Source organism: Elgaria multicarinata, chromosome 20, assembly GCF_023053635.1.
Source record: "Elgaria multicarinata webbii isolate HBS135686 ecotype San Diego chromosome 20, rElgMul1.1.pri, whole genome shotgun sequence".
Lineage (NCBI taxonomy): Eukaryota > Metazoa > Chordata > Lepidosauria > Squamata > Anguidae > Elgaria > Elgaria multicarinata.
The window spans coordinates 8,728,155-8,743,156 of record NC_086190.1 but is presented as its reverse complement, the minus strand read 5'-3'; the positions used below and the strand labels follow the sequence as shown (position 1 = coordinate 8,743,156).

Here is a 15,002-nt window from a genome sequence, read left to right as displayed (position 1 = left end):
ATAAGTTGATTTTTTCCAGTCTGATGGCCGTTCTTGTGTTTTCCAAATTTGCTGGCATATGGCATGCATCACCTTGACAGCATCATCTTGCAATATTTTAAACCGTTCAGCTGGGATACCGTTGTCTCCTGCTGCCTTGTTATTAGCAATGCTTCTTAAGGCCCATTCAACCTCACTCTTCAGGATGTCTGGCTCTAGCTCACTGACCACACCGTCTGAGCTATCCCCGATATTATTATCTTTCCTATACAGATCTTCCGTATATTCTTGCCACCTTTTCTTGATCTCTTCTGTTTCTGTTAGGTCCCTGCCATCTTTGTTTTTGATCATACCCTTTTTTGCCTGGAATTTACCTCCGATGTTTCTAATTTTCTGGAAGAGGTCTCTTGTCCTTCCTATTCTATTGTCTTCTTCCACTTCCGCACATTGCTTGTTTAAAAATAATTCCTTATCTCTTCTGGCTGATCTCTGGAATGTTGCATTTAATTGGGCATATCTCCCTCTATCACTGTTGCCTCTTGCTTTCCTTTTTTCTTGGGCTACTTCCAGTGTCTCAGCAGACAGCCATCTTGCCTTCTTGGTTTTCTTTTTCTTTGGGACGTTTTTTGTTGCCACCTCTTGGACAATGTTGCGAACTTCTGTCCATAGTTCTTCCGGGACCCTATCTACTAAATCTAGTCCCTTAAATCTATTCTTCACTTCCGCTGCATATTCATTAGGAATATTAGTGAGCTCATATCTAACTGATCTGTGGGTCTTCCCTATTCTCTTTAGTTTGATTCTAAATTGTGCAATAAGAAGTTCGTGATCTGAACTACAGTCAGCTCCAGGTCTTGTTTTTACTGTCTGTATAGATGTCCGCCACCTTTGGCTGCAAAGGATGTAGTCAATCTGATTTCGGTGTTGGCCATCTGGTGAAGTCCATGTATAAAGCCGTCTTTTCGGTTGTTGGAAGAGAGTGTTTGTTATGCACAGTGAGTTGTCCTGGCAGAATTCTATCAGCCTATGTCCCGCTTCATTTTGTTCTCCTAGACCATGCTTACCTGTAATTCCAGATGTCATTTGACTGCCCACCTTAGCATTCCAGTCTCCTGTAATGAAAATAACATCTCTTTTTGGTGTATTATCCAGTAGGTGCTGCAGATCCTCATAGAACTGATCTACTTCTGCTTCTTCAGCATCTGTGGTTGGGGCATATATTTGGATCACTGTGATGTTAAATGGCTTACCCGGAATTCGAAATGAGATCATTCTATCATTTTTTGATTGTATCCAAGCACTGCTTTAGCCACTTTATTATTAATTATGAAGGCTACTCCATTTCTTCTGTGATCCTCTTGTCCACAGTAGTAGATCTGGTGGTGATCTGATGTGAAGTGGCCCATTCCAGTCCATTTCAGTTCACTGACACCCAATATATCTATATTTAATCTTGACATCTCACCAATAACCACATCCAATTTGCCCTGGCTCATAGATCTTACGTTCCAGGTTCCTATGGTGTGTTGATCTTTAGAACATCGGGTTCGTCGTTCACCACCAGCACCGTTGGCCGCTAGCCGTCCTTTCGACTTTGAGCTAGCTGCGTCATCACATCTGGGGCTAGTTGAACTTATCCTCTGTTCCTCCCCAGTAGCATTTTGACCATCTTCCGACCTGGGGGTCCCATCTTCCGATGGTATACCAGTGCTCTGGTATACCGACATATCTCTGGTTGTACTGATCCATTTAGTTTTCACGGCTAATACCTAGCTAATACCCTGGATAGCTAATACCCTGGAAGACAGAAGCAAACTTCGAATTGAGCTTGATTGGCGGGAACACTGGGCTGAAAACAACAGAATGAAATTTAATAGGGATAAATGCCAAGTTCTACACCTTGGAAAAAGAAACCAAACGGTTTCTTTTACAAGACGGGGGATACTTGGCTCAGCAATACTACAAACGAGAAGGACCTTGGAATTGTTGTAGATCACAAGCCGAATATGAGCCAACAGTGGGGAGATCTACACTGGTATATATAACGTTGTTTTGTCAGTCAGTATACGTAATATGTTATACCGATTTAAAACGTCGCTGGGCACACGTAGGTATTAAAACGTTTCTTACCGTTTTCCTCTCCGGTAGGAATGCAGCACTCTGGGCCACACAATGTATGTTGTAACATGTGTACGGTGAAGGGTGGTGGTGGAAAGATTTCCCCTCTTTCTACACATGGGAGCTTTTCCTAAGCAGGAGGGAGGGAGAGAGCCTCCAGGCAGGGTGAGGGGATTTACTTTACTCAAAAGTAAATCCCATTGATTTCAACTGCTAACATGACCTGCTGCCCCTTGGTCTATGCTTGGAGGGGAGAGAAGGGGAGGGCTGGAATCTTTCTGCGCCCTTTTCCTAAGCACAGACCAAGGGGCAGCATGTGATGTTAGCAGCTGAAATCAATGGGATTTACTTTTGAGTAAAGTAAACCCACTAACCCTGCCTGGAGTCTCCCTCCCCACTTGCTTGCATCTTCAAGTTCATGAACTACAGGTGTGCTGGTTCCCTTACACAAAAGTAAATCCCATTGATTTCAACTGCTAACATCACATGCTGGCTTACCTTTGAGGAAAGCCCATTGAACAGAGAGAGTCTTACTTCTGAGTAAACCCATATAGAACAATGCCCATAGATATGCAGATCATGGAAGGGGGGAGGGAGTTTATGGCTGCAAAGAGGAATAGGAGTCAAGAAAGAGGAAAAACGACTGCTACTTTGGGTGCAGAAACACAATAAAGACGCCCTGAAGAAGGTGATTGGCTAAGGAAAAGCATATGGGGGAAAAGGAAGGTTTCTTACGATGCAATCAGCCACATAAGAGAAAATACAACGACTTATACGGATCAGATCAGAAAATAAAATGACAGAAAGGGTAAGCGATACAACATTACAAGGCAAGCGTCATGTGGCAAGATAAGACTCAATACACAATAAAAAAAACATTTATAAGCAGTATATCCAGCTTAGTGTAGATCTCCCAGTGTGATATGGCTGCAAAAAAGCAAATGCTATTTTGGGCTGCATTAATAGAAGTATAGATTCCAAATTGCACAAGGGACTGTTTCCCCTCTATTCGGCACTGGTTAGGTTTCATCTTGAGTCTTCCATCCAGTTCTGGGCACCACACTTCAAGAAGGAGGCAGATAAGCTGGAGCGTATTCAGAGGAGGGCAATGAGGATGATCAGGGGTCTGGAAACAAAGCCCTATGAGAAGAGGGTTTGGGCATGTTTAGCCTGGAGAAGAGAAGACTGAGCACTGATTGAGCACATGATGGCACTGTTCAAATATTGGAAAGGTTGGCACATAGGGGAGGGCCAAGATTTCTTCTCGGACATTCCAGAGTGCAGGACAGGGAATAATGGGGCCAAGTTACAGGAAGCCAGATTCCAAATCACGTGAGGTACTGGTTCCTCTCTATTCGGCCCTGGTTAGGCCTCATCTAGAGTATTGCGTCCAGTTCTGGGCTCCACAATTCAAGAAGGACGCAGACAAGCTGGAGCGTGTTCAGAGGTGGGCAACCAGGATGATCAGGGGTCTGGAAACAAAGCCCTATGAAGAGAGACTGAAAGAACTGGGCATGTTGAGCCTGGAGAAGAGAAGATGGAGGGGAGACATGAGAGCACTCTTCAAATCCTTAAAAGGTTATCACACAGAGGAGGGCCAGGATCTCTTCTCGATCATCCCAGAGTGCAGGATACGGAATAACAGGCTCAAGTTACAGGAAGCCAGATTCCAGCTCGACATCAGAAAAAACTTCCTGACTGTTAGAGCAGTATGACAATGGAATCAGTTACCTAGGGAGGCCGTGGGCTCTCCCACACTGGAGGTCTTCAAGAGGCAGCTGGACAACCACCTGACAGGTATGCTTTAATGCGGATTCCTGCACTGAGCAGGGGGTTGGACTCGATAGCCTTATAGGGTCCATCCAACTCTACTATTCTATGATTCTATGTCAAAATCAGATCTGAAGCTTGTTCTCTCACAATTCAGGTTCGTGGCCGAGAGAACTTCGAGATACTGATGAAGATCAAGGAAAGCCTAGAGCTGGTCGAACTGGTCCCCCAGCAGTTGGTTGACTCTTATCGTCAGCAACAGCAGCAGCTCCTGCAGCGCCAGTAAGTCCAAAGTGGTCCTCCCGTTCTGTAAAGGGTTTCATCAAAGTGGGTGGATCAGGCCAGCATTGGAGGTTAATATCCTCAACCAACTGCTGAGGTCTCAGCGTGCACACCATCGATCCCTAATGAGCTACTACTGTTTCTTGCCACTCCTCCTAGCCCACTAGTTTGTCTCTATTGAATTGCCATGAAGCTGGGAAGGGCGGCCCCAAGCTTGCTGGTTTGGCCCTGTGCTGCTGATGCACACCAAAACAGTGCAGCATCCACAAAAGCCCCCTGCTGCTCATTTCCTATAACAAAGCAGGAAGCCCATCCAACAACTGGGCTTGCCGGTTTGGCTGTGTATAGCAGTGCAGTGGCCACACAACCCACAGCCTTCAATCGAACCTCAGAGCTGAGCAAGGGGCAAGGCTTGTTGTGCAATCCTTGCCGACCTGTGTAGCTCCAAAGTTGGGGTGAGGTCTAGCACTTATTGCACTCCCCATGGCCAGCCAAAATGCGGAAGCCTAGCTACTGCCTTCATGCTCTGCTTGTGGGTTGCCCAAGAACATCTGGCTGGCCAAGCTGGAAAATAGAGTGGACAGATGCAAAAGTGGATTTTGCAGAAGAGGGCAACCAGGATGATCAGGGGTCTAGAAACAAAGCCCTGTGAAGAGAGACTGAAAGAACTGGGCATGTTTAGCCTGGAGAAGAGAAGATTGAGGGGAGACATGATAGCACTCTTCAAATACTTGAAAGGTTGTCACACAGAGGAGGGCCAGGATCTCTTCTCGATCCTCCCAGAGTGCAGGACACGGAATAACGGGCTCAAGTTAAAGGAAGCCAGATTCCGGCTGGACATCAGGAAAAACTTCCTGACTGTTAGAGCAGTGCGACGGTGGAATCAGTTACCTAGGGAGGTGGTGGGCTCTCCCACACTAGAAGCCTACAAGGGGCAGCTGGACAACCCTCTGTCAGGGATGCTTTAGGGTGGATTCCTGCATTGAGCAGGAGGTTGGACTCGATGGCCTTGTAGGCCCCTTCCAACTCTGCTATTCTATGATTCTATGATTCTATGGATGGGAGAGGGAATGTCAGCAGGTGAAGTATAGCTTGCATGAAATTGCTGAAATTCCCTCTTCCATACAACTATAGAGGTGCAGGAGCCACCCCAGTGTGAAACAAGGGCCAGATCTACACTAGGCAGGATATAACCCTTTGAAAGCGTTTTGAAGACCGTATAGGGAGTGTGTCCTGGGCCTCAACAGTTGTCACTACTTTTATAAACCGTTTAAAAGCTGTAGTGTAGATCCTGCCAGGATGCTGGGCCTTTGGTTTCTTCCAGCAGCCTTTTCTTCTGTTCTCTGAGGGCAATTTACGGAGAGCTCCCCCAAACCCAGAGCCAGCCCTGGTGGTAAGCCATACCCTTCTGCCCCACTACCCTGCTACCATTGCTTATACATGTATCCAACAGTTACCATAATGTCCAAAGAGGAGAACTGTGCTGTCACTTCCCCTCTGGAATCCCATTCTTAGACAGTCCACTTCTGTTCTTTGGAACAAATCTTTTTACCAAAGGTTTGAGGAGCAGGGAAACTAATGCAGTTGTTTTATTTTGCTTCCAAATGTCGCCTACTCTTTCTTGCTACTTCAGCCTGTGAGCAGTTCAACTCACGTCCAGCTTACAAGCAACCCTCTCTTTGTCCAATGAATTTGAGAGCCCAAAGTAAGCTGGTGAATGTGAGATGACCCCAGCTGTAATCTGGGCAGGTGGTGAGCTCGTCACAAAATCAGTATAGTCTAAAGAGAAAGGAAGCCATGTCAAGGTTGAAAACAACAGACATTTCTTAATGTTAAGCCCACACTTAACATTACCCAAGGATCCAGGTAGGGTGTCCACTTACATGTCACCCAAAAAAGAGGACGAAGTGGGACTACAATTTGCATTAAATTTGTACATTCTAGGTAATAAATAGATGACAGATAGATAGATGACCTATAAAGCTCTATATGGTTCGGGTCCAGGTTATTTGAAAGAACGTATTCTCCCTTATGAGCCTGCCCGTGCTTTGAGATCTTCTGGAGAAGCCCTTCTTTTAGTCCCACCTTCTTCGCAGGCATGCTTGGTGGGAACATGGGAGAGGGCCTTCTCGTTGGCTGCTCCGGTGCTCTGGAACGCTCTTCCTGGGGAAGATAGACTGGCTCCCTCCTTGACGGGCTTTCGGAAGCAGGCTAAAACTTTTTTGTTCCAGCAGGCCTTTGGAGAATAATCCAGCCCTCCATCTATGTTAATGTTTTATAATTTTGTTGTGTATTTTTTAATTGTTTATGGTTTTGTTTCCCTCCCCCCCCCAATGTATATTTTAAACTTTGTAAGGCCGCCTTGAGGCCCAGCATTGGGCAAAAGGCGGGATACAAATAAATATAATAATAATAATAATAATAATAATAATAATAATAATAATAATAATAATAGATGCACATTTAGAAATAAGGACAATAATTTAAATTGAAGTACCATAGTCCTCACCATAGTGGTGACCAGGTGAGCCCCATGTGCCTGCTCAGTCTGCTGTCCACGTGTCGGTGGGCAACCTCAAGGCCCCTGCTGCTCTCTCTTCCTAGGGTTCTTTATTTTTAAACCAGACTTGGCTTGAACGGCCATCCAAACAGCGAATGACGCCCTTCAAATAGAGGTCTGTAGAGTTGGACACAGGCCTTTGGTGTCCCTTGGTAGGTTTCGTTTCTGCTGACTGTTGGTTCTATTTCTGAGCAGGACTCACCTTCAGCCTCCTTCTTCGTATGGCCCAGTACTATCGCCGATGAGCAAGCTCCACCCAGGAGGGATCAACAAACTGCCATCCGTGAATCAGCTTGTCGGGCAGCCTCCACAGCATGGCCCTGGCACTGGGCCAAACCTCGGGCCCATGGGTAAAGCACTTAATGCAACTGACGAGAAATATGTCATGACGTTATGTCCTGCTTTTCCTTTAGAACAGACGTGGACAGACTTCAGGCTTGCGGGATCGCCTTTGGGACACTTTTCAAGGGTAGCCCCATGTAGAGCACACTGCAATGCAAATGCGATGTAACCTAGGCATGGATAATTGTGGCCAGGTCAAACCGATTCAGGAAGGGTCACAGCTGGCACACCAAGCCTAATTGTGTAAATGCACTTCTTGCCATCACTGCTGTCTGAAGATCCAGGGAGAGCGTAGGGTCAAGGAGCACACCCAAGCTATGGGCTTGATCCTTCGGGGTGAGCACACCCCTTTCCAGGACATGCTTTCTACTGGCCAACAAGACCTGGGTTTAAGCTGACCTTGTTCAGCCTCATCCAACCCATTATTGAACCTAGGCAATGTTCAAGGGTTTCAGCTGCTTCCTTAATGTTAGGTGACAAAGAGCAATAGAGCTTGGTATTATCAGCATATTGGTGGCATCTTACTCCAAATGACCTCTTCTAGTCATTTCATGTAAATATTAAGTAACATGTGGTATAAGGCAAGCAAGCATGATGGTAAAAGCTTACTCACTGCCAAACCTAGGGGAACCTTCTTCTCCTCTGGCTACTGGAATGGCTGCTACTGTTGCTGGTATAATGGTTTTGGAGGGGGTGGAGCCTTGTGAGACACCACAGGCCAGCTGCCATGGAGTCAAACAGTAACCCCCCCTCCAGCACCACCTTCTGGACACAGCCCAACACTGCAGAACAGGACCTCCAAGGCCCAGCCTTGCTAGGCGGCCTAGAACAATCCCAGAGTTGATGGTATGAAAGTCATCAAGAGATCCACTCCCCCATCCAGTTCCCAACACAGGTCAACCACCAAGACTGATATCCCAGCTGAAAGCCTGATTGAAATGGGTCAAAATTATCAGTTTCCTCCAGATGTTTTCCGAATTGCAATGCTTCTTAATCACCAAGGCACATTTGAGACTGTCCTATAGCTAGACAGGAGGTCTTATTACTGCATCTTTTAAGCAAGAGGAAACAGTTCCCTCTTGCAGAGAAGCATTAATCATTTCCTTTAGCCACAGCATCAGTCCTACTTTGGCCATTCACACAAAACCTGCAGGAGGGTGGGTAGGAAAACTAAGGAATGGGGAGGGGAAGGAAAACCATGGGCCCTTCCACACGCCGTAGTGAAGGCGCCTGCATGCGCCCCAACTACGGCCCCAAAACGATAGTGTGTACCTGTAGCCTGAAGAGACGGAGGAGGCGGCGGCGGCTGGGTAATCCGGGCGTGTCTGCCGCCGCCGCTGCCGCCGGCCTCCTGCTGCCGGGGTAAGAGCGACCCGGGTCGGAGAGCTCGGCAGAGGCCGAGCTCTCCGACCCGGGTCGCTCTTACCCCGGCAGCAGGAGGCCGGCGGGGAGGCGGAGGCGGCTGGGGAATCCAGGTGCGTCCTTGCCGCCGCCGCTGCCGCCTCCCCGCCGGCCTCCTGCTGCTGGGGTAAGAGCCACCCAGGTTGGAGAGTTCGGCGGAAGCGGAAGCTGAGCTCTCCGACCCGGGTCGCTCTTAACCCGGCAGCAGGAGGCCGGCGGGGAGGCAGCGGCAAGGACGCGCCCGGATTCCCCAGCCGCCGTTGCCTCCGTCTCTTCAGGCTACAGGTACACACTATCGTTTTGGGGCCGTAGTTGGGGCGCATGCAGGCGCCTTCACTACGGCGTGTGGAAGGGCCCCTGGATGCATGTGCCAGTCACACGACCGGTAAGCATGCGGCGCACTGTGGTTTACTTACCCCTCTCCACTCTATGGTTCCCGCAATGTCCTCCCTCTGCTGGTTATCCCAATGGCCATCGCACTGGGAAAGGGGATGTTTCAGGCGCTCCAGTCTTATCCAATAGTGACCATAGACAACAATGCTCATATATTACAAATGAGAAGCACTGAAGCTGAGAGATAAACAGCTAGCATAAGACTACGCCTGGCTAGAGCGGTAAAATTTCTGGAAATTTTGAAGCCATGGGGAAACCCACCCACCCCATTTTTTCCAGGGTGTGGGTTTTGGGGGGAAATGAGAAATTTTGGGAAAATTGAAATAATGCAGTATTAGCACTTTTTACAGATTGAAAGTCACATTGTTACTTTAAGAACATAAAATGTAATTATGTCCAAGTTGGTTTGGCATAAAATTATTACATTTGGTATATTGAAAGTACAGTGTATTCAAACAATTTTTACAAATTTAGTTTACTTTTTTTTTAACTTTTTTTTGTATCAAATGGAGCTACAAGCAACCTCTTTGGTTCTGCCAGTTTATGAGGAGCAGGCAAAAAACAATTTAAAACAACAACAGAAGAAGAAACCACCATTAGTACCAAAGAAAATTATTTATGTCTCCACTAGTCCTCCAGTGTTAAGATATAAAGAACCCATTCCCACAAAAAGAACTGAGAAAAAGGGCGGACCAAGATTCAATGAATATGCATGAAATTTAATCAGACTCCTTTTCAGACCTATAGCCATCACTCTCAGTTTCAGTCTCTGCTTCAGTGGCAGTGCTGCCCCCTAGAGGCAGAAATGCATCTTGCTCTTGCATTTGAGAGTTGTAGTCTCAGTTTGCAACCTAGGACTTGCTTGTCCTCAGTGCACAGAAATTGTAATAATCGGATACTGTACATAGTTTTTAGAAATCATTTGGCGAAGTAAATATCTGAACACCTTGTCTTAAACATTTTATTCATCATGCTAAAATAAAACATCCCATAATCCGTTTTTCTTCATTTTGGGGGGGACGGACAAAAAAGGCTTCAGAAAAAAATGAGGGGGGAAACAGTTTTTTCCAGAAATTTTCTGGGGTTTTTCCAGGCCTTCTTATCTCTCAGCCTGGCAGAGAGCTGATGCTGTTGTTTTTCTATTTGCTATGGTTAAACTATTGGGAGTCAAAACCACTTTTTAATCTTCTGTAACTCACCCAGAGACCTATCACTGTATCCCAGGCTACATTCTGCCAGCTGCCACTTGAGATAACTCAGAGAGGCTTACATAGGGATGCCGGCAGACTTGTATCCAGGTCAAATAGGTCCGCATCTACTGATAGGGTGAGGACTGGACCTTTGCAACTTTAGTAGTTGTGTAGAAAAGGGAATTTCAGAAGGCATAGCTTTTCAAACAGCATTAGGATCCGAAGCTCAAGATCCGGAGGGAGCAAACTGTTAGAGGAATCAGAGGCAAACAGCGTAGTTGAAACATGAAGTGCTCACGACACCAGTTAAAATTTTATACTTTTAAACACCACCATATTTTTATCCTGTTCTTTCTCTAAGTAACTCTTAGGCTATCACATTTTAGTTAGCTTCTTGGGCAAGTGAGTTTTCCTTTATCTACACCAGTTTCCCTTATGGGAAATGGATGTTTTCTGTCAGGCCACACCTACCATGGTGGCCATTTTGTGAATGGGCAACTTTACGGCAGCTATTTTTTCAGAGTACCCACAACACTCAATATTCCAACCTTTGGGGGCCAGTGGGCACGTTTGGGATCTTGAGAGAGAGCTGTGGTTGCTCTCACAGAATAGTTGCTGTGAAGATTTTCAAGCAGAGGCTGGTTGACATGCTGTAGTTTTACCTGCATCATCAGGGGGTTAGGTTTGATGACTCTTGAAGTCCCTCCCACTTCTATGATTCAACCAATGCACAGTCATTGCAGTGCTTAGTACTGCGTAGAGTACAATGCGCAGTGCTTAGTACTGCGTAGAGCTACCAGGGGAGGTGGGAGGTATCCTCCTTGTTTGATAATTATAAAGGAAAATCTAGATCAGAGAGGAGATGTCTGGGTTGCTTTAGATAATGGGCTTTCTGCTTTATAGTAAAAGGTTAGTGTAGATGATTCGGACTCGGGGAAGACCTTCACACTCTAAGGCTGCAGTCTTTATGCCGCCTTACTCGCTTCATGCACATTTCCCAAGTAAATCCCATTGGGAACAGCAAGACCTATTCTAAGTTAATGTGTCTAGGCTCATACTGGAGATATACTTGAAGTACACTATGCAGTCTTGCTGCTGTTTCTTAATCCCAGGGCCAGGAATGCTGAACAGCCACACCATGCAGTCCAACGGAGAAATGAATGGCGGTCACTCCTCACAGGCGATGGTCTCGGGGTCGCATTGCACTCCCCCTCCACCCTACAACCCAGACCCAAGCCTTGTCAGGTAGGGGAGGCAATCACTACGTGACTCAGTTTGGGGTAATTCAGCGATGTCTCCTGTTGTTTTAACCTAGGGTGACCATATTTGGGAAACCAAAAAAGAGGACACCTAGTGTGTGGGGGGGGAAGCAGCTTTCTGAGTCCTGCAGAAAGTACGATATTCCCCCGCCACCTTAAAGACCCCGATTGGAGTGGAGGAGGGGAAAGGATTTCATTCTGCACCACCACCATCCACTCCAATTGGGGCCTTTTCTATAATGTCCACGAATGACCCACTTTCCCTTTAAGAGCTCAATTGGAGCTCAGGGTGGGGGAATGATGTGCCTCAAGAAAGCATGTCACTCCCTCCTGCCATGCTAATGGCAGCCTTAAAGAGGAAGTTGTGTCATTCCAGGACATTATTGAAAATTATAGAAAATCCCCCGACACCATGGAAAGAACAAAAAACAGGACAAATCCGGGGAAATCCTGACAGTTGGTCACCCTATTTAACCTTGCACTATCCTCTGTAGCAACTGGTTTACTAGTTCTGCATCAGGAGTCATGCTGCTCCATTTGGTGTGGGGTGGGAGGAGGCAGTGGGAGGGAGAGTAGACAAAAAAACACTTTCCAGTTTGCAAATTTGTCTTCTCATCTCAAAGGAAACAAGATGGTTTATAGATACAGGTCTATTTGGTAATTAAAGTGCCCCCAAAATGTGATCCCATTTGGAGTGAGAGAAGCTTGCACTAAAGAACTTCCTCCTAGGGTGGCCTCTTATGGATCTCCTCCCCCCATACACACAACATGACACATATTTGCATAAAATTTACATATGGTAATTTATATGTGCAGATGCAAATTTAGAAATAACGATCAGAATTTAAATAGAAATATGATGCAACTCACTGCAGTGGGGGATGTGGTACCAGGTGGCCTCTGGGCCTACTGCTCAGTCTTCTGTCCTGGTGCTAACTGTTGATGGGCAACGTCAAGGCATCCCTGCTCTTCCTTGTGATGGCACTCTATTGTTAAAGTTGACTTTGACTGGACAGCCCTTAAAACAAGACTCCTTAAAATGGAGGACTGTCCTCTATAAAGTAGGCAACATGGCCACCCTATGTCCTCATGTGAGAATGGGAGGGAAAAAAGCACCAAATATTGGGTGTGGGTGGGAGACAAGCTCTGGTGCTGACATATTTATAAAAGGCTTTTATTGGTATCCAAGAAGCTTCTTGGATACCAATAAAAGCCTTTTATAAACCTGATGGCACCAGAGCGTGTCTCCCACCCACACCCACTCTATGTCCTCTCCTTGTCACAGCCTTGAGTTTTGCTAGCTGATTGTCTTTCTGTCTCCTCTTGTTCAACAAATGATGATCAAATATTGCTCTGGGGTGGGGTGGGGAAGCTGTAGCACACCAGCTGTCATTGGGCTACATTTCCCCTCCTCCCTGACCACTGGGAATTGTAGTCAACAACAGCTAGAGGGACACTAGTTCCCTGTCCCTGTTATGCACAGTGAGCTCGGAATAAGTCCCGTTGAACTCAATGGGACTTACTTCTGAGCAGACTTGTGTAGGAGGAGTGTGCCGCTAGAGTACCTCAGAACTTAACATTGGCTTTATTTTCCATATATATATTCTTCTTCTTCTTCTGCAGTTTTTTAACAGGTTTGGGGTGCTCAAACTGCATTGACTATTTCACTTCACAAGGGTTACAGACTCTTTATCACCTGCAGAACTTAACCCTGGAGGTAAATACACTTTCTGAGAAGTTTTTTTTTACTCCATGCTCTGTCTGTCTGTCTGTCTCTCTCTCTCTCAGGGCATTGATGTAGCTATCTCATCAGTGTCATGTATGAAAATGAGTAGAACAGAACCTTGCCAGTAGACAGAGTTTGAGGGGGAGGGATTGAAGTTTCACCAGTACCAGTATGGCTTCTCCCGATGCTATTTTGGAGTGTCAGAAAAAATGTTTTCCCCCCTTCCTTTCCTTTCCATTTTGCCTTATTTTTAGAGTACTTAACGAAACAGACACGCTTTTGCAATTGAATCCCCTTACCTCCAGCAACTAAATAATGGAATTCTTCATTCTTATTCTGGCCTTTAGAATCATAGAGATGGAAGGGGCCTATAAGGCCATCGAGTCCAACCCCCTGCTCAATGCAGGAATCCTGTAAGTTGCGCATTTACAAAAAAAGAAGAAATAGGGATCTATGCTTTAAATCTACAGCAAATCATTTGATGTGTGGACACTACAGGCACATTTCAAGGCATAAATCATTTAACGCTATAAAAAAAGCCTGTGTTATAGAAGAGGGGTAAAACACCTCTGATGCAAACATATTCAAAATAAGGCTGCCAACTTCATTTTGAAAATAAAAATAAAAATTGATACCTTGGGTTGAGTTCCCCTAAACATGTACAGAGGACTTCATTAGCAGAACGTATCTGCACTGCAGAGTTTTCTAGGTGCCAGATGTGGTTCACCACGCGTAGAGTTCACACAGTCCTCAATGTAAGCTTACAACTCTTCTTCTATGTCAGAGCTACTCCATAGTATCTGGTTGAGCTTTTATATTATATTTTATATTACGGTTTTATACTTTGAATGTTTGAATGTTTTTAATTTTTGTGAACTGCCCAGAGAGGTATAGAAATGAAATAAATAAATAAATAAATAAATAAATAAATAAATAAAATATTTGTTGTTTGGAATGGTTGCCATCAGTTGTTGTAGCTCATCCAGTTTTTAATTGAACTCTGTGATGCGGTTGTAGGATCTTGGAGCACTGAAGATCCCAGAGCAGTACCGTATGATCATCTGGAGGGGTCTCCAGGAACTGAAACAGACTCATGATTATGGAGCTCAGCAGCTCATCCGCTCCAGCAGCAATGCCTCTACCATTTCCATTGGGACATCTGGTGAGCTGCAACGACAACGTGTCATGGAAGCCGTGCACTTCCGTGTGCGCCACACCATCACTATCCCGAACCGCAGTGGGGCTGATGAGTGGGCAGACTTTGGCTTTGACCTACCAGACTGTAAGTCCCGCAAACAGTCCATCAAAGAGGAGTTCACAGAGGGAGAAATCAACTGAGTGCGACCATAGGAGCAGGCAGCCAATGAACTAAGAGGGAAACTATCAGGAACTGAAAGGTATTTGGCATGAAAGCCAGGAAGAAATGAGCCCTTGGGTAGCCACCAAAAGTATTTTTCAGTGCTGGTGGCGGAAAATTACAGTTGTGCAGTGGAACTTTGAGCACAGTGCATTCCTACATACCTTTCTAAGAAGAATGGTATTTATTATTGCCATGCCAGGGAATTCAAAAGAAGAAACAGGCTGTAGTTATTTGCGGGTTGTATCCAGCAGCAGAACATGGATTGGTTAAAACCTACTGGTATGTTGCAGGTGTAACACACCTGTGTCAAATTTGACCACAATGTAAAGAACCAGCTTTCATTAATTAAGGATCATCTGTGTCCCTTTCATCCATCTAATGAGAGATGGCTGAGCCCCTGCATTCATTTCTTCAGTGAAAATGGGGTTATCCCTACATGACACCTCCCTTTTCTTGGGAGGTCTCCTTGGCTGCTTGGTATGAGACCATTTAAGAACTTCTTTTACTTAACGGACTGCCAAAAAAGTGTTTGTTTTCTACAGTTCTTTATAGAATGGGGAAAAAAGCTTTTTATAATTTGACGATTCCAAGCGATGTTCATATTAGATAGATGGAACCCTTG

At 45.7% G+C, this 15,002-nt stretch overlaps 1 protein-coding gene across 2 annotated transcripts in view; it reads left to right on the top strand.

Annotated features, from left to right (window-relative positions):
* The window catches only part of TP73 (tumor protein p73), a 109,555-nt gene extending 94,866 nt beyond the window's left edge, over positions 1–14,689 (top strand). The window contains exons 8-12 of one of the 2 annotated variants that reach the window (XM_063145375.1): positions 4,025–4,149; positions 6,905–7,059; positions 11,148–11,280; positions 12,918–13,011; positions 14,038–14,689. In XM_063145375.1, the coding sequence (XP_063001445.1) occupies positions 4,025–4,149; positions 6,905–7,059; positions 11,148–11,280; positions 12,918–13,011; positions 14,038–14,358 (828 nt within the window). In that variant the 3' untranslated portion in view covers positions 14,359–14,689. The remainder of the gene's footprint in view (positions 1–4,024; positions 4,150–6,904; positions 7,060–11,147; positions 11,281–12,917; positions 13,012–14,037) is intronic. The other variant, XM_063145376.1, reaches the window with a different exon arrangement.
* The last annotated feature ends 313 nt before the right edge of the window (positions 14,690–15,002 follow it).